This window comes from Acanthaster planci, linkage group LG07 (genome assembly GCF_054643075.1).
Source record: "Acanthaster planci isolate LZ-2023a linkage group LG07, COTS_SCS, whole genome shotgun sequence".
NCBI classification, from domain to species: Eukaryota; Metazoa; Echinodermata; class Asteroidea; order Valvatida; family Acanthasteridae; genus Acanthaster; species Acanthaster planci.
The window spans coordinates 9806533-9830108 of record NC_141783.1 but is presented as its reverse complement, the minus strand read 5'-3'; the positions used below and the strand labels follow the sequence as shown (position 1 = coordinate 9830108).

At 40.8% G+C, this 23576-nt stretch overlaps 3 protein-coding genes across 7 annotated transcripts in view; 1 reads left to right on the top strand and 2 right to left on the bottom strand.

Annotated features, from left to right (window-relative positions):
• Positions 1–467, bottom strand: part of micall1 (MICAL like 1) — a 40684-nt gene extending 40217 nt beyond the window's left edge. Inside the window, exon 1 of one of the 4 annotated variants that reach the window (XM_087138805.1) lies at positions 169–467. The gene's annotated coding sequence lies outside the window, so the exon portion shown is untranslated. Of the gene's footprint in view, positions 1–86 lie in introns of all 4 variants that reach the window. The other 3 variants (XM_022224840.2, XM_022224842.2, XM_087138806.1) reach the window with 3 other exon arrangements.
• On the top strand, positions 468–7578 carry nudcd3 (NudC domain containing 3). Of its 2 annotated transcripts, none has more exons than XM_022224844.2 (8): positions 468–618; positions 3717–3798; positions 4327–4396; positions 4677–4863; positions 5343–5505; positions 5929–6051; positions 6202–6390; positions 6765–7578. In XM_022224844.2, the coding sequence occupies exons 1-8, from the start codon at positions 485–487 to the stop codon at positions 6858–6860; spliced, it is 1044 nt and encodes a 347-aa protein (XP_022080536.2). In that variant the 5' UTR covers positions 468–484; the 3' UTR covers positions 6861–7578. The 2 variants fall into 2 exon arrangements, with proteins under 2 accessions (XP_022080536.2, XP_022080537.2); XM_022224845.2 differs by lacking the exon at positions 468–618 and adding an exon at positions 2325–2702.
• Positions 7067–22821, bottom strand: elac2 (elaC ribonuclease Z 2). Its single transcript, XM_022224843.2, has 24 exons — positions 22291–22821; positions 21370–21420; positions 20796–20869; positions 20159–20223; positions 19904–19958; positions 19154–19222; positions 18198–18422; positions 17666–17724; positions 17206–17264; positions 16537–16597; positions 15956–16007; positions 15595–15655; positions 14939–15037; positions 14475–14649; positions 13288–13361; positions 12826–13047; positions 12297–12435; positions 11913–11951; positions 11342–11451; positions 10050–10137; positions 9089–9209; positions 8554–8632; positions 8122–8266; positions 7067–7784 (listed from the first exon to the last, which is right to left on the bottom strand). The coding sequence occupies exons 1-24, from the start codon at positions 22752–22754 to the stop codon at positions 7566–7568; spliced, it is 2805 nt and encodes a 934-aa protein (XP_022080535.1). The 5' UTR covers positions 22755–22821; the 3' UTR covers positions 7067–7565.
• Between the last annotated feature and the right edge of the window lie 755 nt (positions 22822–23576).

Here is a 23576-nt window from a genome sequence, read left to right as displayed (position 1 = left end):
CCCTTTTCAAGAGTGACCATAGGCCGAGGAATAAAACTAAAACGTAAACTTTTTGCAGTGACATAATTGAATAACATATAATTTACCTTCATAAAGATTAATATCCAGATAAACAACTGCCAGGAAAGGTTGGGAAATTAAGGAAAAAATTCCAGGGGATTTACTCACCCTTTACACGAACAACTTGGTCTTCGGCTGGCCGTGCAGCTGTGGGTTGTCAATTTTTGGAAGAATCCACATTTTTCGAGGAAGGAGTGTGATGTTGACGCACATGCTTATTTATTTATTTATTTTTTGATTTATAAATCTTTAACAAAATGTAAATTTAACATTTATATGTTTTATTAAAGACGTATCAAGAAAATATGATGCAATATCAATAACCGACTAAAGCGACTGGAAGTTATAACTATTTGAAGACATCGACTGGAATCCCCCGCCCCAATATCAAGATCAACTCTGCCGTTCTCTTTTTTTCCGGATTATGGAATCATGGGTAATTTTCAAGATGGCTGCGTCCATGATCGGAAAGTTTGACGGAAACCTCTGCGACATTTTGCAGAATGTTCAGCAGATCGATGCATTTTTAGATGTTATATTCGAATTCTTATACAGAAGGTGATTGCTTGCATTTTCCATGGACTGTAAACTAAGCAAATAAATCAATTTCGTGAAAGCGGTTGGCCCAAGCTCGCGTGCATGGCGTGTGTCGAGCCCTGGCATGCCAGGGATAGTGCCTGGACAGTGACTGCCACTGTCAGTGGGATCAGGTCAACTCGGACCCAAACCAACTCGGACCCATTCCAACTCGGACCCATGCCAACTCGGACCCACGACCAAGACGGACCCACACCAACTCGGACCCATGACCATCTCGGACCCACAACCAACTCGGACCCACGCCAACTCGGACCCACGCCGTTTTGGACCCACCTCGAGTCAACTCGGACCCATTGAGTCTTATGGTTGCATCACACCAAATACGCGCCCGTAGACTGGAAATTCAAGATTATGGACAGATCGGTCACTTTTCGTTTCAATTTTATGAACTTTTTTATTCGCCTTTTCCCGAAGATACCCCCCAATAGTAGTAAAACTATGCGCTCATATGAATGTAGCCGCCTGCCTCTATCCAAAATAGGCCCGCATTGTGGGGCTCTTTGTGAAAGAAATACTCTGAACCGGAATTTATCAATCCCAAAGTCGGGATTTGTATAAATAATTCTATGACCCCTCGTGATTATGGCACGCCTTATTGTAGAAAATAGGAAACCGTGGGATCACAAAATACATGTATTAATAATGAGCTCGCGAGCAGACATACGACGCTTCAAAACCGTCTCCAAGTTTAAGCCAATAGGAAATATTCCACATTTTTATTTTAAAATGATTTGATTTGTCAGTGTTGTTCGAAATTACCAACCTATTTGCGTTATTTGGACAGTCAGTTAAGGCCTGTATGGATGAATTCCTCCATCTGCCTAAATCTTGCCGGTATTGGGGTGGGGGAGGGAATGGGGCAAGGTGTAAGACTTGCCAGGCCAAAAAAAATTGAAAAGTGAGGTGGGGGATAACACCATTAGACACTATAAAAGGTCAATGTTCGTGACATTGATGCATATCTGCAGTATCTGTTGTACGTATGCAGCATCTCTTATGTACATCAGAAGGGCCTATCTGTGGCTTTTTATTGCAACAAAAACTTTGGGGCTGTTTGGTGAAAGTTGATTCGATTTCTGCTGGTGATCAGGATCTGGAAAACGGAGAAATTCTGGGAAGCCTTTGCCACTGTCTCCCTGCATGTGTAGAGAGGACGTTACAGCTTGGCAGCATGCAGTGCAAAAGTGTCATTTACCAAATGCTAAAATGTAAAAAAGGACAAAATAAAAATTTTCAACAAGTTAATCACGCTCCTGGGGTTGGGTCCGAGTTGACTCAGGGCGGGTCCGAGTTGGTCGTGGGTCCGAGTTAGTATTGGGTCCGAGTTGGTTATGGGTCCGACTTGGTCGTGGGTCCGGGTTAGTATTGGGGCCGAGTTGACATGGGTCCGAGTTGGTCGTGGGTCCGAGTTGGTCGTGGGTCCGAGTTGGCATGGGTCCGAGTTGGCATGGGTCCGAGTTGGTTTGGGTCCGAGTTGACTCGAAACCCAGACAGTGACTGTACACACAGGACATGCATGGTGTATGCTGTACAAGGCTAGCTTCGTCTGCCGCACTTGTGGGAGCGCGGCCGACGATGAACTTCATGTTGTTGGCACGTTGGTGTATGCTGCACATGATATGCATGAGCCCAGTTGTAAATATCTAACATCATCAACCGATGGCCACAACACAAGTTTATAGCATGGGCTCATGAGATTCCCTTTTCCCAGACATGCCATGGCGGAAGCATGGTGGACGATGGACCCTACACTTACATCTGTTCTGGGGGTAGAGATTCCTCATCTCCCCACCATGCCCACGTCATAAGCCAAGCTAGGATAATATAGTGCTAGATATTTCCAGCTACATTGTACATGTATACAACATGACATTGACAACAGTATTTGATGTGTAAAGGATTCTAAACTAAGTGGTAGATGGGAAATTAAACTATAGGCTGGGGCAGACATCACATAATGGAGGGTAGCAACCAAACTGCACTGATGCAAACAACTGCGACCATGGTGAGGGCACGCGCACACCAGCCAGTCAGAGAATTAGGTGACACAATCTTTTCTTTGATCAATACATGTACTCACGCAGGCACATGTTGCAGTTGTTTTCATCGGTGCGGTGTGGTTGCTACCTGCCATTTTGCCAAAGTCCCAGATGTCCACCCTGGCCTATAGACACTCTCACTTTGCCTGCGATTTCCATTTAGATTGCAATTGCAACATTGCAGAAAAATCACCCTTTTGTTGGTTTTTTATTTTCCCTAACATTCACTCACCATGTACATGTTGTCCCATTAATTTCATTAAGGCCAAACAAATAAACACTGTGTTTCTGGTTACCTGACCCAACCTATAAAATAATGCAGAACCTATATCTTTTTATTCGACAAATAAATAAAATGTAAAAACTTATGGTGCCTTGCCCAGAGCCTAATTTTGTGTACATCTCTTGTACATTGTATTGTTTAATTTGGGGGGGGCAAGAAAATGAGATGGATAGCTGCTTTACTACTCAATCACAGTGCTGATATTGAATAATGATTTGTACATGTAGGTTATGAATCTGACACAGACTTAGTACCTGTTACAAATATATGCCCCCCCCCAAAAAAAAGACCATCATCCGACCCTGATTTTTTGGGCAATAAAATTTAGAGTAAAAAAAAATATTTTACCCAACCAACCACCCTAATTTATTTTTCAGTGTAATAGGAAGCACAAGTATTTTTTTGTTTGGCCTAAGAGATTGTGTTGTCACTTGGTATTTAGTAGTACATGTATTATTATCTGGTGTTCTGATAGCTACTTGGGATTTTTAACTGGATTATTTTACTTTTGTACTAATCGTACTTCTGGCAGACACTTGTAGGAAAAACTGTGATGTGAAAAGAGCGGACCATATTTTCTTAATAAGCCAACAAATACAACTAAATTACAACTAAAGCCCTACAGGGCCAAGTTTTCTAGTGAAACACAAATTATTGAAGATCGGATGAGCAAAACCACAACTTTTTTTGACTTTTAATTTGTCTTGATGTTGTGTTTCTGTGCTTTGATTCAGAACGGATTTCTACAAATCCATGCGCCATGAACACGACACAATGGGCTTACCTCCTGGTGTGGCAAGAACACTGGTTATGAAGGTGAATGATGCACCTCTCAGTCTCTCTTTTTTCATCTGCCATTCAGGCCATCTGTCTGCTACTCACCTGCACGTGCGTTACAGATGGGCTGGCAGTGCTTAAGTCTGTGGTACCAATTTCCTAGGAATATCTTGCTCTTACAGATACCGCAAATGCATTGTAGTGCAGTTGTAAATTGCAGATAATGCTGAAAACTTTTGCAGACATCCATAAACTTCTGAAATTTCATGTACTAGTTATCAAATTTTTCTTTCCCCATTAAGAATAAACTGACGTGTCTGGAGCACTGAATTGTACCAAATCATAACTAATGAAAATTCATTGGCAGATACATCCCCGATATGAATATTCAAAACATGTCCAGTTGGTTTTGCACATACATGTAGTTTTGTTTATTACAAATTTGATACCCTAGACCGGTATGTTTTCACACACTTAAACAATCTTATGTGCTGGATCCTGATAATCTTGAAATGCATGTGATGTTTTATCATGGAGTCAAGTTTTTCTTTGAATTATACATTCTAGACTTTCATGAAATATGAGAAAATAGGACAAGGTCCACCTCTGCCAGATCTCCAAACTCATCGTCAAGAGGGTAATGCAGTTCTCTTTTTGATATTGAAAATTTCTCTTACGTGGTTATTTTCTATAATCAGCAGAAAATTTCTTTAGCCATTTGGCAACTGCGGGCAACAGCTGGCCCCTGGAGGCCATGTTAACCATTTCTACTGAAAATTACAGTCATTTTTTGAAGACCAGTAGCAAAAACTGACCCTGGAGCCCAAAATACCGGTTTTGCCAGACTCAGTCTTGTTTCGGTATGTTGTAAGGGAAAACCATGGCAGTGCCAGCATTGTTTGTTGTTCTTTATACAGGAGTGCCGGAGCCAGTCAACACAGTGGAGATCACAGAGACGCCAGGTGTCAAAGACGGTACTACAGATAGTGCCAAGAAAGCTGGAACAGACACGATAGAAGAAAGGCTTACAGACACAAATAAGAAACAGCAGGTTGAGGGTGAAACTGGAGGAGGTCAAAAGGATGAGGCAAAAGAAAAGAAGAGGTAGGTATCACAATGAAAGGGTTGTCAACCTTGGCAATTCCTGAAGTTGCAGTACTGAGAAAGTTGACTTTGTGACAGACTGACTCTTGAGATTCCAGGAAAGCTGAAGAGGGGTTGTGCATGATGCTACAGGTAACCCAAACACTATCGAAGGTAATAGTTTCTTAGAAAGAGATGCCAGTCAATGGGTCATCGCAGCTGCTCTTCATAACAAACTTCAATGCAAGGTTAACTTAATTTACATCCACAAGTATACAAAATACTCAGCTTCTGTGTAAGGCCAGATACGTAGTGTGCCCTGGTGACATTACAAAAAATCCAGTGGTACAAAGCCTAAGTTTTGACGAAGCTGATTAATCTTTCAGTGCATGCAAGATGTGCATCTCCTGTCCAGGCATTGCATGTTTTAAGCAAGCACTTTAACAGTTCATTTTATTATGTAAAGTGTGCTAAACATCAAACTCTTGCTTTCGAAACAGGGCCAGAGAGATCATAACAGAGTCAGACACCTACAACGGGGCGCTGCGCGACAACTATGCATGGTCCCAATCTCTGAGTGATTTGGACCTGAAGGTGTTTGTGCCGGAAATGTTGCGGAAAGCTAAGGACCTCATTGTTGACATCAAAGAGGATCATGTCAAGGTGGCTAATGTGATTCAGAATTGTGACTTTTATTGGAAATGTTAGAGAGATTCTGGGATCTTGTGTAAAAGGAGGCAAGAGCTTTGTATTTTGCCTTTGGTTATGGTACTGAGGATTCCTCAATATGTGCCAAGGGCACTGTATCTGACAAACCAGAAGAAGCCAGTTCAGAAATGACAATGGAGACATTTTCTGCTCCAGATATGGCACAAAACCCCTAGCTGGATAGTCAAGGGGAACACCCCAAGACATTGGGCAAGGACTATGCCCTAATTCCGTAGGCCAAAAGCCTACATGTAGGTTGAGTTTGAATCCAGACTACTGTGTCAGCAACAAACTTTCAGAAACTTTGACCTTGATTTGCGTAACAAATGACTTGCTCCCCTGTTTGTTCATTAATTCTTTTTCATTTTACACTGAAAGGTAGCAGTGAAGGGGCAACACACAGGTGCTGCCGAGCCCCAGGTCTTACTGGATGGCAAGCTGACCATGAAGGTCCGCTGTGATCAGTCAATGTGGAGTCTACACCCAGGCAACTACGTGCAGGTATTTCTCACTGTCTGTCACAATTACAATTTAACACTGACGGTTAAGTAATTAAAAACCCAAGAAAACTTATTATTTTGGACTGGAAAATCCTTATCAGTAGGAAATGTAACCATTTACTGCACCTTGCATATCTCATGCCACTTGCAGATCAGTCTGGAAAAACTGAAACAAACGTGGTGGCATGCGGTGGTGGAAGGTGAGCCGCCGATTGATAATAAGAGCATCAATAACGTTCAGAATGTTAACGAGATGGATGAGGAGGCTCAGCAGGAGTACGAACGGGTCATGTTTGACATGGAACAGAAGAGACAGGGAAAACCGACCAGTAAAGAATTAGTAAGTTGTTTTCCCCGCTGCTTTTGGTTATATATTTGGCTGTTTCCCCCCGACCAGCACAACTGTACTGAAGGACGCTGACTGTTGATGTAAAGTACAGTGTAGTAGTCAGCCAACTTCAAGATGCTTGGTGTTACACTTGAAATATTAGCCCTTATCTTGACATTTTCATCATATACACTTCAACAAGTTCCCCTGTCCAATGTCATGCTCAAGGTTCCCTGTTGACAGAGAAAACAGTAATCTGAAGTTCAACTTATGGAGCACTGCACCCAACCTGCCCACAAATTGATCATGAAGTTTATGGGGTATTCTTCTGAAAAGTTTGACAAATGCCTTTCAATTCTATCAATTTTCTTGCATTATCTCTGCAGGAAACCCACAAGATTCTAAGGAAGGCTTGGAATGTGGAGGGCTCACCGTTCATGGGCACGGAATTTGACCCATCCAGTGTCAACATCAGTTCGTGATACCTTTAGGCTGTCTGTAAACTGTTCCACGTTTTGTTCTCATGCATTCTCCGGGGCATGCATGAAATCTTGCATACAGCAAGTCAAATATGGCAAATAAATTGACATTACGGTTCGTTTAACCAATTTAAGCCATGCAGAGGACAAGCTAATTGATAAATCTGATGGGACACAATGAATCAATTCAAAATCATACACAAAATGCATGTTGTACTGCCAAACAGTTCTCTGTAAATAGAAATTTATTTCTGTATAATTTTTTCATTCAGACATTTAAGTTCCAACAAAATTTCACTATAACACCTGCTGTTTTAGTGGTTGACAGCCATTTTGCAAACCATCCTGAGCACCTACTGATTCTATGGCTTTCTCCCTCCAATATGGCATGAGTTATGATTCCTGTGCATTTATTGTAACTTGAGTGAATGCCTTATGCATTACATCACAAAAATTAAATGTATGTACCAATAAAAGGTCACGTCTTTGTCTTGTTCATTCGGCTGTAGCAGAGAAATAACTGCTTGTAAATAAAAACCAAATCTATTCAACAAATTAACCTGTGGGTAATTCTTCATGTCTTTCCAAAATATAAAAGAAACACAACCAAGTTGGTTGAATGATTTTGAGACGCAGGTGCTGCATTAAATAATCAGTTGCCACTGACTTTGCAGTGAAAATAAACATGATTCATGCAAGATACCAGCATCAGCTAGCCGAAGTTGCCTGACCTTGTGTTTGCCTTCCGTTTGACTCTGTCTCCTCACTGACCACCTTTCCACTCTTGAGGGCGCTCTCCAGCGACACAATGGTCTCCTTCTCGGCCCTCTTGTCCCTTAGTTCCTGCATCTCCTGAATGTATGAGGTGAAGACGTGCTTGAGTGCTGGCAGGCAGAGGGGCAGCTGGTCCAACTCGGAGAAAGATACCTGAGAAAACCAGGAAATTGATTACAACTCTTTAAAGATCCTTCAAGACTATGAGCTCTGCTTCTAATGCTGTGAACGATTCTGGATTTCGTAGCAATATGCATCATCTGTAGTACATAAGTGGCAAAAGAACACAATTCCAGGGGACTTCATCTCACTTCAAAGTCTGCATACACCAATTCCTTGCTACATTTTATACTTAATTGACAAGGCCATTGGGCATGTTTGTGCACATCACAATGAAGCTGCCGCATACAAAGTAACCTAACTAAATAGATCTCACCTTCAAACAGGAACTGTTCCGTATCATACCTTTGCCGGGGGGGTCTGTACTCACCCTCATATTGTCGAAGGCCACGCCCACCTTGTGGCTGAGCTGCTCGTCAAAGTAAGGGATCTTGGGATAGCGCTGGCTGAAGTGGGTCAGAAGGGTGAACTTGGCACCCATCTGCTGGCCGACATCCACGGCTTGTGAAATCATGCTGTTTATGTTACAAAAGAACATGATTCAAACCAAGACTTTAGAAAAAAGAGTGCCTTCAGATCTGGGTGTAAATTTGTATTTCTACAAGTGATTTGAACACTTTTATCACAGATAACGGTTAAGAAATAAAAATCATGTATTTACATGTAGCTGACAGAAATGCTATCTTAATTTTCAGTGCTTATTAAATACGAGAACCAGAGGAGCACGTCATCCACCTACAGACAGAATGTCAGCGATAACAAATACTTAGGGCAACGCCCAACATTCCAAGTGCGTGCTCACCTGTGACGCTTCTTCTGGGCTTCAGCCTCCAAACCGTCTTCTAACGTAGCTTCATGAATGAGGACATCTGCATCTTTACCTGATTACAAACAAGAAGAATTTTGTTTCAGGTCAAGGTGGCTAAAGTCCCTGAGGCCAATGTCTCAGCACTCAGTGGTTCTTACACATAGTTTCATTATGGCCACATCCAAATTCTCTGTCAAAACTGAGCTAGGTCTGGGTCTGGTTTGATTGCACAGCCCAGAAAAGTGTGGCCTATATGTATCTCATGATCTACAGCCTGAGAATGGCCAGCCTATTAATACTTCCATAGCCTCTGACACTTTGAGGGTTAGCCCATGTATGTGTATGTGACTGAAAACCAGCCTAACCAGACAACATGGAAGGCACATCACTTTCAATATGCATTGCAACCAAGATAACTTTTTTTTGGGGGGGGGGGCATGTGTTGCTTCAGAGTAATGCACAAGCCTGAAAAAAAATCCCCCCTCCCTTGGCTGTAAGGAGGTCCAAAACATAATCTGTCCCAGCCTACCTGCCTCAATGAGGTTATCACTTGGCATGGCATCGCCTGAGTAGACTAGTTTCCAGCCGCTTCTATGCTTGATGACGAGACCGTGGCTGTTGAAGCAATGGGGTACCGGTACAGTTGTGTACTAGGGGGGAAGAAAGAAGATATTAAAAGGTAATGAATATTGAAGAAAAGAAAAACTACCCTGTCAAAGTTACATTTTAGTGATGGGTTTTGCCTTTACATCGATGTTTATAATTACATAAAACACTGTATACTCATTGTTTGTCCAAGAGCTTACCCAAAACATTCACACACTTGATACTGCTTACGAGTGTAGACATCTTAACCACTCACCCACTAAGCTTGTCGGGGTTGGTTTTTCAAAGTTTCAAAGCAGTCAAGTGTTCCATTTGACAGAACCAACAGTGAAATTTGCAACATTTAACTACAAAGTGTTAATGTAATCAGTTTCACTGTGAGTCCTCAGTTTCAGAGTCCACACACAAGTAATGGGATGAACAACACATGAATGCTTTCTGACACTTCATTCAAATTGCTTGAATTTAGGTTTGACATGAGATGGAATTGTGAGGATTTGAGATGGCATTGATTATATGTATATCTTCCAGTGCTGCACAAAAATACATAACACCATCATGAACATCTTTGACTTTGTAAAAAATGAAGAAATCATGCCCTTTTAAGGTCTTGGTTTCTTTGGATAGAACTTTGGATTCACATGGCCCTACTTGACACAAGGAAAACAAAGCTTTTCAGGAAATGCTGGAAAAGAAGAAGTTGCTCTTCCATTACCAGGTTTGGAGAGAAAAAGGAATAATGTTGACTGGATATCGAGGTTAAGAACCTAGGAGACTGATCAACCAAGTAAAAGTGCTATTCAAAAGCACTCAATTTTCAACACAGTCTTGAATATTCGCTACAGGGCAAGCCATCAAGCTAGCTAGCCCACAGAATCTCTTACCTCAGCTAAATTCAATCTTGTCAGCAACGACTGCTCATGTCTCGTCCTCTCCTCAGATTTCCAGGACAGGTCACCCAGCTCAATGAACCTTATCAAATATTGTCAAAGAGAAATATTAAAACTTGACGACTGAGTTCAACTGTACATCACACATCACATCATGTTTAATTGGAAGCTCTCTTTCCAACATGGCCATTGATGCCTCCTATGCAATTTTTTTAAAAATGCCATACACATTGACAAAAGGAGTTAAATTTTCTCGCTGAAGTGTGGCTGGAAATTGACACCTGTGGCTGTCCCTTGACAGCCACCTGGCAAAATAAACAGTGAAGCAGCAAGTAGGAGTAATATATTGGAAGATTGGTTACATGCATATTTACCTAGAATACCTATACCTAGAATTGGGGCAAATATTGTGTGGGTTTTAAGTTTGAAAAGTTGACCTATTTGTCTTTCAGCCAAAGTGTTAGGATAGTGAGAGAACCAATTCTGAATCAATATTTCTTACCAGATTTCATCCTTGCTTAACCACTTGCTGCCGGGGAACCCCATTTCGAGCACCATGGGTTTATACGCAGAGCCAGGTGCCCAAAATGGGACAAAAGAGCTGGTCTGTGTAACAAAAGACAGTGACTCAGAACAAAAGTCCCGCTGCTGGGAATTGCCATCATTTTTTGGCTTGCATTTTTCGAAGGTAATCCGCACTGTTTTTAAACAGTATACCACTGTTTTGGGCATAGCGGGCCAGCAGATTAGCACCGCAGACAAAAGTGCTCCAGAGCCCCCATTGATGAGCAACACAGCACCACTGCATTCTAATCCAGCCGCGTTTGAAAAGACACCGCTCGCCTTCACCGGGGACAAAGGAAATCATGCAACACCTTACAAGCCTGGAGTCAATAAAGGTTACCTGTCAGCTTAGAGTAGCCACCAAACAGTCATTTGTGAGGGTGTAAATGTCCATTAAATGAAATGAGGAATTTTTGAAGAATTTTGAAAATCAAAATGTTTAAAATCTCCCGTATGCACTGCATTTTTAAAAGCACCCGGCAGCAAGTGGTTAAAAGGGAAAAAAAAGGTCTGCCAAGCAAGTCCACGACATTGCTGTGTACTTCAAATGAATTTAAGAGCACACTACACGGAAGCAATGGTACAATGAAATTTACTGTAAATATGAACAACTCTCCGAGGGAAAAATACAGTCTGTTTCATTCTCGACCCTGACCAATCTGAAGGAAGTTGAAGATGAGAGCTGCTGTTGACAAAGTACAAATCAATACTCGGATACCTACTTCATCTGATGGATGAACGGCTCGCAAGAGGCGTGGTAATTGTTGAGCCAGATCAGCATCCTCTTGGGACCCACCAGCAGCACATTTTTGGACATCTCTCCTCTTTCAACCTTGGAGACAAAACCCAAACAAGCAGAGCAGGACTCCCAAGTTTAGCTTTAAAATCTCACTGCACTTTTGAAGAATGATGCCACGGGCTGAAAATGTTACGGTCTCTGTTGAGTACATGGCATAGGGCAACAAGGTTGGGGAAAAGTGGCCAGAGAAAACTTGGTCTCGTTGACTCAAAAAAAATTAAAGGGTCTAAATCCAACAAAAATGCACACATGCATTCAGAAAATGAAACATAATTTATTAAAATGTGTATGTAGTTCTTTCAATTTATTGATGTCAAATTACCTGTGTTGTAGGGTTGTTTTTAGAAACTATGGAAGCAAACTGTGATCATGATATGAACCAATGAAGAAGAAAAGGCTCTGATGCAATTCACATTTCTATGGCTTTGTATTTTTCCACATTTTAGCACAAGTGACCAACTTCAACATTAATTTTCTACAGCATCTGAGCTTACCATCACCCTTTTCCACTGACGAAGGATTTGGATAAGACCCTGAAAAAAAGGGAAAAAAATCTCTTTAGTCCAAAAATTCTCTGAGCACATTAACAAAAATGACCCTTTATAAACCATAAGTAACTGTATCCCATCAAGCAAGAATTCATATTAAAACTCTCACAATTTTATGGATTGGAAGGAGCATATTAGCATTGCTTAATTCTGACAAGTCACTCAGCTTGGCATCTGGAAGAATTCAGTTTGAAGTGGGTGAAAATACTGAGAGTTCCTCCTGGTTTCATCTGTGCAAGTTTCTCATGAAGGAACCTATTACACATAAGTGGCTCTCGCAACTTCAAACTTATTCTACTGGTTTAGGCCACCAACAGGTGGGAAACCTACCACGTGGTGATCAGCATGTATATGAGACACAAAGACACACTGCAGACTGGCCAATATGTTGTCTACACCGTCTCCATAGAAACGACGCAGTTGGCAAAACGTCCCCTCCCCGCAGTCCATAATCATGGACTGGTTCTTACTGCAATGAAATATAGTGCCAAATTTTCTTTACGCAAGTGGGGCTGGTTACGATGATTCACTAAATTCTCAAAAATGCAGAATATCTCCACCACTGTAGAAAAGTTCTAGATACAATAACCTGTTTGTCTTTGCCAGGGGGCGTTGTTCACATTACGGATGTACATCTTATATTAACACCCCTAAAATGGCGTATAGTTTTGTATTTTTTTCCTTTTCCAGTACAAATGAATATGTTCTGGTTGTGGGCAAGCTACCTTAAAATCTAACTTTTCTCACCACAAAAAAAGTGTGTGTGTGGGGGGGAGAATTTTCCAATAGCCCATCCTCCCCGGTCAAAAAGTGAGGGGGGATATATACCCAGATCCATCCCTTCCCTGCACAGCCTCACCTCAAGTTGAGGAGGATACCAGTGACATTTCGCTCTTTGTTGGGCATGGCAGAACCAGTCCCTAAGAACACCACCTCAGGGTACCGTGGCCTATCGAGCGTCAAGCATCTCTGATGGTGCTCTGTCAGCTGGTTACCCAACTGATCTAGAGTCTCCTTGAAGCCTGGTATGGCCATGGCTTCCTCAATGAATGGCTCAGTGCTAGGTAGCTGGACAAACTCTCTGATTGGAAGAAATATAAAAACGGAAGCCTCTACACTTGGTTAACCATATATTTTCAGGACTGTCTCAGTGAGAGATTTCTCAATGAGAGATATGTATCTTCTATCTCCTAAATTACTCAACTAACACATGTTTTTTTGTTCTTCAGTCGCCAGGCAAGAATTGCAAAATCTTGTATGGAGGTTTGTTTTGCTAAGCACTCACTTCATGGACATATGAAACATCTGACCAAAAACGCACCTGTCCCAGCCTATGTGTGGTCTGAGGTGATATCGCATATAGCTCTCTGCCTTCTGGATTTTCATGCCCACGAACTGCAAAAGCAAAAAAACAAAAAAGGCTAAAAATTCAGATTGCTAGATATCAGCAATGCTTCAGTACTTTCAGGTTGGTGGATATTGCTGTTAATGTACCCATTTGGCGTTTCAAAATGGCAAGACCATTTAGCTGAAATTAAAGGGCAGACCCCATGCACACAAAACGGTGTTTCTGAATGACCTCAGATGCACCCCATTTTGGACATAAGCTGTTGAAATACTGTTTTAGCCACAATGCTGGGCCTGTTTTTATGACACTTTTATGACTAATGAACATTCATCAATATTCCTCACCCTAAGGTAGAATTTGGAGTTTTGCAAAATGTTGCAAGTATTTAGAACTTATGATTGCACCTTTTTGGTTATTTGAGCATGGGAGTTCCCACTAACAGAGAAAATAAGAAATCTACAACTGCACAAGAGACCAAAACTAAATGAGAACTATACAGCTGGCTGCAGTTCAACTGACTCTGATCAAAAACAGCATGCCCGTCAGTGATGACTGAACTAGTGGACTGGTTTAGTTATCATGGTTATCTCCTTGTGATTGGCCTGGTTATATGGCTGGTTATCAGCACCTGTACGTATCACAATGTACAGCTGCAGCAAATGGTGATGAGGTTTTGTGATGCCATCTGACCACAGTTCATATGTGAGGCATGCCACAGACTGACCTCCAGTTAATGAGTTTGTCTTATCAAACTTATTCCCAGCCCATCCCATTTCAATGCCACACTGAAGATTTCGGCTGCACCGCATCACATGCACACATGGGCATGTCGGACCTCTATGGATGCATGTTGGACATAAATTGTGCCCGTTATTGGTCAGTGTACCAGAGAGGCATGATATTTGACGCTGAAAAGAAAAACAGGACAAAGTTCCCTCTAGACCCTCAAACGTATAATGACTGCAGTAAAGAATGTTGAAAATAAATGGGGAATTAAACTTATGAAAACATTTAATTAGGACAAATATCATGGCTGACAAGAGTAGGCCTTCACGGATCAGTCTGCTGAACTTGATATTCGCTGGAGAAAGCACAAGATTCACTAAATAAATTCTACACAAAGCCTGCTAATCAAACATCACACGGACAAGCAAACCTACTCTGCCTTCCATCCTCGTTTTGTCCTTTTGGATTGACTCCTCCCCATGAACCGGCAGAAGGGGAAAGATATCCTTGTGGATGAGGTTCAACTTGGCTTGAATCCGTCTGCTGGCCTCGTGGGTCACTGAATGGCAACTGTGGTTGAAGATAACGTGTTCGGTGGTCGGGCCAAATCTAGAGTGTTGAGCAAACAAAAACAGAGCCAATAAAAACCTTTCATCTTGAATCGTAACTCCCCTCAGTCTCTGTCCAAGCATGGTAAAATCAATGTTTGATGAGGTTTGAAACAAGAGGCAGCAAAGCATATCTCCTGCCAACATCTGTAAGTAGACTCGAGACTGGGTTCAGCGCTTTCCTCTTGAGAACTTAAAAACAGAATGCAGCAGGTGGCCAAATCCTTTGACTGGATATCGCAAGGTAGGTGTGTAATCAACAACAGACGTCACTTTTTTTCCTTTCTTACCTCTGCATCCAGCTTTGATATCTGGCATCATTGGTAACATTTTCTGGGCACATGTGCATCACCAGTGTGGCTGTGTTGTCACCACAGTCAGCCTGATATCTGACAAAAAAAAAGGTCAGCATCGCATGAGCCACAACGGGGGCTAATTCACAGTGCCACTTTAGATTGCTGATAGACACTTCTGTTGTTCACAACATCTGTAGGAAGAGATCAGCATCGCAAGACTACCCTCCAATCACAATCACAACAAGCTCTAAATTATCGCATCTTGTCCATGCTCTTACAACCTGATCTTGCAATTGAACTCCCTTCTTTTTCCAAACACAAAGTGCCACAGTCATTCAAAAATTTCTTCAGCTCATTTACTCGTACTGATTTCAACGGCTGGAAAACTGCAAATTTCTAACCACAATGGCTTGAAAAACATTGCACAATTACCGATGCCAGCCTGCAGGCTAGAAATAGACTTATTAGCAGTTGGGGGAATTAACACTGGGCACTGTATTGTGATCCACATGGCCCCATTCAGTCAACAGAGCGAATTTAGCTGGATCCAACGGACTGATAAACCAAAGCACATAAGTAGTGATGATAAGCAGTTTTGAAAACGTCTGACTAACTCAAGAATTTTGGCTGTGGTTCAGCTGAGCACAGACCTGGACATAGTTTCATTGCCGACAACAGAATCCACAAACTCTTCAGATGGACACTCCAGAACTGGAAAGCAAGCACACAAAACACAAAACCAAATATTGAACAATGAATTCATGAAAAAGGAAATTTGACAATGTGTGACTTCAGATCTGTATTAATCCTAAACCTCTTTGGCATTTTTAGAAGGATATTTCCCGCATCTTACGTTATGTTTTTAACAGGTTTCAAGAAGACACATGTAAAGAACAATGACAAGGCTCAACCTTCCTTATTTCCACAAAAGCCTTGTTAGTGATTTTAAAAAAACTGGCAATAGAGTAGGGTTAGTAAAAAGAGAACAGACCAAAGACTCCATATCCATACCAATAAAAACAGCACCGGGTGTGGACGGCTGAAGTACATCTTCAGGTTTAATCTGAACAAGAAAGTGAACCGATATTTATACAATTTGACATGTCAATATAGGCATGATGGTGTTTCCTTGCTTCTTCCTCAAAATTCTTTTCTCACAAATCGCCACATACCATCGTACTCCATTCTGTAACATCACACTAGCACATACAACATTTTTCCATATCTGGATTTGAAGGCAAGGATGTAAGCACCATTTTATACCATAAGCTTAATCAAAACCATGTGATTTATCACGGCCTGGCATGACTACCTCAGTATAATGCACTCAATTAATACCATGGTGGGTGCAGTGTGTTGAAACGTTTGATTGAAATGCTAGAGAGACAACTCGTGTATGCTACAATCATCCACATCACAATCCAGACTGTCAGATGATGACGTCTCAATTTTTGCCAGGGGCCCAGGGCATCTGATTTCAGTTAGTCTGAGGAATGTTGTCCTTCTCAAAAATCCTGACAATGCAAAATTTGTCACAAGAAGTCTGACACCTATGAAAGAGTAGTTCTAACATTGTGATATAATGTACTTACTTCTTTGCCATCAGATGTGGTCACCACTTTTCCAGCTTTGAGCAGGCCATAGTCAGGACCCCTGACAAAACATTGCAAAAGCAACAGCTGTATGTAAGGAAGTTCCTCAACAGTAGGACAGAAATACATATCATGAACAATTCATCATACACTGCTTGAAAGTGTGAACAGTAAACCAACAAACAATGTTAAATTTGGTAATACAAACATGTCATTGGTGTACAGCAACAACTGATTCTCCTGAAATTTACTAATTTGTCAATGATGTCAAATTAACGTTATCTCTTTATTATGAAAAATGTACAAGTGTGAAGAGCCAAGCTGTGTTTCCAGTTTTTAACACAAGTCTGTTTTCCATCTGCTGTTAACATGAGGACTAGATTTCCATACAAGCAATCAAGAACGTCACTTTTGTAATTTTGCAAACTGTGTTTTAGAGGGGTATGCCCTACAACAGTTCTGCACAAAAACTGTTACTCTCATCAGAAGAAGTGTAGAAAAATTAGGTGAGGCTTGCAGTTGCACCATGTAGAAGAAAATATCTCTATTATGAGTGCGTGGTTCTGAGTAGAACCGATGGTGAACACTCGACATTCCAAACAGTATGCTCTGTTCATCTTCCGGAGGGTGACTGTGTACAAACTGAAGTGTTCAAACTGATGTGCTTACGGTTTCAATCCCATGTCTTTTGCCTTTTGTACGTCCAATCGACCATGGGTGTCGTGAATCTGTCAAAGAAAAGGGAGTGAAACATTCCTTACCACTGAAGCTGTTTCACTAAGAAATATTCTGATACCTAAAATAAGCTTGAATCTAAATATTCCTTTGCTATGCAGGAGAGTTAATGCGAGGGTGCATTATCCATCTTCATCAATCCTGAAAACTCCTTCAAAAACAGCATGGAGTAGGACAGATCTGGACTGTATTAACATTAGTCAGAGAGTATCCAACGATAAGACTTTCCATTTTGCCTTCAAGAGAGATCCTGCTAGGATTGAAACTCACGACCTTCCAACTTTTACATGTTAGGCATTTTGGGTTGTTTTAGTGCAATTTTCTACACCAAGTGAACTTCTTTTTCAGAAATTTAAAGATATTTTCTATGGAAATTTCAAGATTTAATACATACCTTGCAGATGTACGCAATAGTCATATTTGGAGCATCTTCAGTCTTTTTCCGTTTAGGACCTGCCCAAAAAGAAAAAAAAAAATTAACTCCCCAGACAAAAAGAGGTGGGGTGGCTATGCATGTTTTCAATTAAACGGTTACCAATTAAAATATGAAAGAAAAGTATGTTTATTGTGGAAGAGTGTGTCCCCCAAACAAATGTTGTATTCCACAAACTGGGGGGGGCTGTTTTTTGAACGATGAAAGCCAGTCCACTGAACAATGTACAATGGTGGGTCTCTCAGGTTGATTGACCTTGGTAAAGTTGATCTGTAAGATGTTGGATCTAGTTTAGCAGGGCTTCAAGTCAAAATACCATGAAGGGTTACAGTATAGCTGTAATTTGAAAAAAGGCTCAAGGAAATGATAATATTGAGACAACTTCTAAATGATACATCTGCTTGTTGTGTCTTCCTAAAGTTTTCAGTTCATTTTTGCTATGCTGAATCACCGAGTCAGTGGGACCGAAATTCTTGTGCAAATGCACACATACTGGGGCTGTGACGTTGTCTCACTGCCATCTGTGAAATGACCTCAAAGGGATCTTTAGCTTTTCTCTTTTTCCCGTCCGAGTTGCCAGGCTCCACGTCTGAATCGTCATCTATCTGGTCTTGATCTGTTGTTTCCTCCACCGCAGCCGGGCTCACAGTAGGAGAGTCTGGCTGGTGGTTTGCGGGTGAGGTGCTGCTGGAGCTGGGTTGTCCCTGGTCAGATCCCTCTGGTGGGAGACGAGAGAGGAACTCTTACTCCTAAGGCATATCTAAAACAAACCTCACTGACTCCATCAAAATCCAACAGTGTGCAGCCATCAACTTGCACAGTCTTTTCCCCTTATAATTAACAACACACAATGGCATCAGTGCCCATGTTAAAGATGGTGGATTTTGTTATACTAGCTTATCCAGTGCTAGCTATGGATATTGATTTTGATTTGTTATCAACAAACATCAATTCAGTAAGTGCAAATGTACTCCATAGGTTACCTTACTCCCCATCCCTATCCCATCATACAGTGATTTGTAGGATCCAGCAATGTCTAACCCTTTTTACAGTGTGAAGGCATACAAAGTCATCAACTTGCTTAACTTCCCACCTTGATTGTAGTCTTTAGCCCAGTGTAAATTACCTACAGGCTATCCAGAAACATTTCAGGGCACCTGGTACTAGAAGCTAACACACAGTCCACACAGGCTCCAAAGCATTAGGATCAGTGCATACAAAGATAAGTTTTCATAACGAGAATGCACAAAGACGTGCAAATGTGGTCTCAGGGAGAGTGCCATACATAAACTAATGAAATTTTTAATGTCAGCCGAACCTCTCTTCTTTTCACCGGTAAGGTGCACAGAGGCCAAGGTGCTATTTAGAGCTGAGGGCATTCTACCAGAGCACTGACTCAGTCAAAGCATCGAGACACCAATGAAATACAAATGGGTCATCTGCACTTACCATACAAGGGCACCGGTGTAACAGTCATCACTTCATTGACAAAGGGACCTAGCGTGTATGGTTTGACATCTGCAAAAGGGTGATATTTGTATGTTAAGCGCAATCATGAACCTCGCTCAAATTTACTGTACTCCAGGCTGAGTTGATTAGTCTCTGAATAACATGCATTCACAGGATAATCAACTCTGAAGGGAGTAAATAGTAATAATAATAATAACAAATTTGTATTAGGTTAAAAATCATGCTTAACATGCACAGCTGTAGTTGCTTATATGATATTTGCTCACCATTTTAAAACAGATGAGCAGCTAAAATTTGATTTGAGAAAAAGGTGGGTCAAGAAAGAAAATGGAAAAATTGTATTTGATTCAATAAAATTTTTGGACATCAAGAAAAAATAGTTACACCAAAAGGGAACCTGACGATTTTTTAAAATTGGAATTGTTCTATTTTACGAGGGAGTGGGCACTAAATATGCCACTGATAAATGATGTAACTCAAATCACCAAGAAGTACCACATAACTTACTAGATAAACATTAGTTCAGCATTTTAGTGGTTCCTATAGGAACACAAAATAAGAGCCAGATAAAAAAACACAGAACCCACACATCAAGGCTGTTGATGTTTATATTTTGTTAATATATGGAGAGATACTTGATCTGACATCACCACTTTGTGCACACATTTGCTTTCATGCCACGGACATGTATGAACCAGCCTTGATGTGATACTTCTAAACAGTATCTACCTAGGCTGATGGCTTCGTGCTTGGCAAATATCTGCAGGGCTTTGCTGAACTCCCCCTGGAAGAAACAAAAAGAAAGAAAAGATGCAGATGTGGGAAATGAATGATGAGAGTTTAAGTGCAATGAAGGGGGCTGAACCGCCTTGTTGTTTTGGAGGGTTAGGTCGCATTGGGGGTTGGGATGAAGTTGGTGATGAGGTTATTGGGGGGGGTTGAGTTGTCAAGCAATTGATGGGAATACGCAGGCTTTTCACTCACCAGTTCTGGGGGGCCGTACAAAGACAGTTTAGGCAAACCCACATTCTTCAGTGTTATCATCATTCCTGCCAAGAAAACAACAAAAAACATGTAACAATCATTCAAAATCTTGTCAACAAGTGCAATGCCTGGAAAATGTAAAATTAAATTGATTTTAAAAAAAACAATCACAACAATTTTACGGGATAAAGAACATATAGTTATATCATTAATCCCAAAATGACAATAAAAATGCACTTTCCAGTGACTTTATTTGTAACTTTATTGTACACAATTTTAAGCATGCAATAAGTATTCATATATGTATGTACCTAACATAAATAAATCTCAAAAGCATAAATGTTCATCTCACTTCGCACCGTGACTGGATCTCAGGCTAAACTAAGTGACCCTGGATTCCATCTTATTTTTGCTGAAAAACTGACAAAATCTGCTACTTTGCCGATTCTATGCAGATTCTTTGTACATTCTGGGTGTAAAGTGTCAATGGCTGGTTGGTGTATATACATGTACAACCCTCAATCCACTGACTTAAATACACAAAGCAGAATAGTGGAGTTTTTGAGGAGTGGGGACCATTATTTGTGTTGAGTTATATTGTACTCTGATGAGCAGACATTGCATCTGAATTTCTTACCAATCGATCCTCCAAGGTTGTCCCAGGTCATCTTTGTAAAGAATATATGCTCAAGCTTTGCCAAGCTTCTTATCCTACAGAACCAAAACAAACCAACGCATCTTGACGAAAAGTTGTGAGCAACACATCTACACGTACATGAATGTCTTTTTCATTCTTTTTCTATGCGGTAGATAAGGTGGCTGTTTGATTTGTATTGCAGCAAAACTGTTCAAAAGGGTCAACAATAACATCAAGTATACCAGTCACTCTTCCTACAGTTCACTCAAATGTCCTTCCACCGATCCTGCTCTAACAGAATCATAAGTAGCAAAGGAACTCCATTGTCAGAGTTTCTTTGAAAATCTTGCGATTTGACTTGAGACTGGGTGACTTTCATATAATGCTTTTCAATGAACTTTCAGGAAGGTGTGACAACAAATGATTGGAAATGACAGCATTACTGACACTGTTAACTACTATTTAAATAAGCATGACTCCTGCATCGACAACTGTGCTTTCCACTGTCTGGAACTTTGGATACAATGATTTGTGTAATCATTCACTTATCTAGCAACAGTTTCATTTCACATACCTGTTCTCAAACATGAGTCGCTGTGTTCCTTCACCACAGTTGAAAAGGTATCTGGAAAACAAGCAATGATTTAGTGTTGTTTTTAAAACCAATCTGAATGAAATTATTCTCACCACGACACAAATGTGAAACATTCATTCTTTCTTTGCACAACATACCTGCATAAATCCTCTTCTGTTAGAACAAATACAATGTAGGTCTAGCATGTCTGAAGCACCATAACACCACTGTGCAATGTTAGACTGGTTTCCATCCCACATTTATATTTTCCTCTTTGTTATTTACTGGGAATGAGATATATATGAATTGGTGGTGAAGTTCTATTCAACAGGTATCATTGAATAGCATGAATAATTCAATGATGCACAATCAACAACCCATCAATCAGATAACAGAGATTTAGGTAGGTATTGTACAATAATATAGGCCTCTTTTTTTGGCTTATATTATACAATACCTACTGGTTCCTCAATCCCTGTCATTCTTCACGTCTTTAAAATAACTTTAATACTGGAAAGAGCTCCATATATGGACAACACTAATTTTCCCTTTAAGTGTTACAACAGCTGTCAGAATGTGATAACATGTCCCAAAAATTCTAAAGCATTTACTTAGAAAATACTTAGCAAGGGGATCTTAGGGATCTTGCCCTCCTAGTAAAGATCCCTAGAGGATGTTTCAGGAGGAAACTAACCAAGTACCAAGTAAGTACCAAGTACTTCGGCCCCTAGGTTTTTTCAGACAGGTCTCTTGCTAGTCTTACGTAGGTTTATGCACGGGCACAATGGGGGCATAAAGTGTTGTCAGTATATGGAAGAGTCCATATACGGACCTCTTTCCCTAAAATGTATCAGTTCTTACATTGTAGTAGTAACATTGACAAATACTGACATGATGTTTTAATCTCAAACGTGTCAATACCTGACAGATTCGGCAATGACCAAGATGGAAGGTGGACAAGCACTTGTCCCTGCGCCTGTCACTTGGATGGACACTTTCCCCTGTCTGTCCAGTTTGAGCTCTTTGGCGCGTCCTGCAAGTCGGTTCTGTCGTTTCTGGTGTTTCGCTCTGAATATCTGCCTCTGAGCCTCCGCCATTTTTTTCTTAAGAGATAAAAAGTTTCCCAAACTGCCAACTGGCTGAAAATAACACCGCGTATGAATGTACGTCACTAGAAACTGTCTCTTCGTTGTTGCATTTAAGATTGCAGACGACGCAAACAAATTTGCAGGTGACAATGTCAATGTTTTTAGTTTTTCACGAGACGCCTTTACTCTCCCTAGCACACCAGAAACCACACTAGCATTACTGTGACTACAAAAGAGCCTCATACAGGTTTTATATGATATAAAACTTGAGAAATGATGTAATTTAGATGAAAACATTTGGTCGATCTTTTCGGTACGCTTTTCGCTGCCGAGGTTGATTGCATTGCTGCTGCATCATACATGTACGTCATGTGTGTGTAATTTGCAGCATGTTGGGTACCATGGGGCCCATACGTCGAAATAAAGTACAATGAAGTCTGGACCTAAGACATAAATTTAGTAACGACTGTTGTATGTCTTGTCAAACATTCGCTGCAAGAGTCGTTATACAACATCAAGATTGAAAAGATGAGGTGCGTCGCATCAGTGGAGGAGGCCTAGAGGAGGGTCTTTGGGATAAAATGAAGCATTCAGCCAGGAGTATTTATGCAAATGCATAGTAAAAGTATGCAATAAAACTGCCTTTTACATTTCAACTGGGCACGCCATCAAGTCTGCTCGAGTTCCCGTATAAAATGAGCACTTACATGTACTGCAATTAGGAACTTGAAAACAACCCTTACATGGGAAATGGTTGAAAAGCCAGACCTCTCAAGGAGGGTTGAAAGACTGGAGGAAATAATATCCAGGAAATACTTACCGGGGGTTTTGAGGGCCTTAAAGCAGCACAGAATCCATGTACATGTACATTTTCCTATAAAAGGCAACCCTTAATATATCTTTTTTTTTTTAGTTCCACGAGTTGCATATCAACTTTTACCAGAGTTGTAACAAGTCTAATTTTTGTGACTCGAGTCAAGTCATTAGGTGAAAAAGTGGTCAATTCAAGTATTTTGGTTGAGTTGCTTTGAGCCACAAATATTTGAACACAATACCATGAATAAAACAGAAGACAAAGTAGGGTTTTTTTGGCATTTTGAAATTTTCCTCTGGATTAAG

Coding starts and splice junctions, on each gene's coding strand:
- nudcd3 (XM_022224844.2), top strand. CDS start 485: ATGGAATCATGGGTAATTTTCAAGATGGCTGCGTCCATGATCGGAAAG. Junction 3,799..4,326: donor CAAGAACACTGGTTATGAAG/GTGAATGATGCA, acceptor TATACATTCTAG/ACTTTCATGAAATATGAGAA. Junction 6,052..6,201: donor ACCCAGGCAACTACGTGCAG/GTATTTCTCACT, acceptor TGCCACTTGCAG/ATCAGTCTGGAAAAACTGAA.
- elac2 (XM_022224843.2), bottom strand. CDS start 22,754: ATGTTTTCATCTAAATTACATCATTTCTCAAGTTTTATATCATATAAA. Junction 16,008..16,536: donor CCACATCTGATGGCAAAGAA/GTAAGTACATTA, acceptor TTTCTTGTTCAG/ATTAAACCTGAAGATGTACT. Junction 10,138..11,341: donor CCGTTCATCCATCAGATGAA/GTAGGTATCCGA, acceptor ATATTTGATAAG/GTTCATTGAGCTGGGTGACC.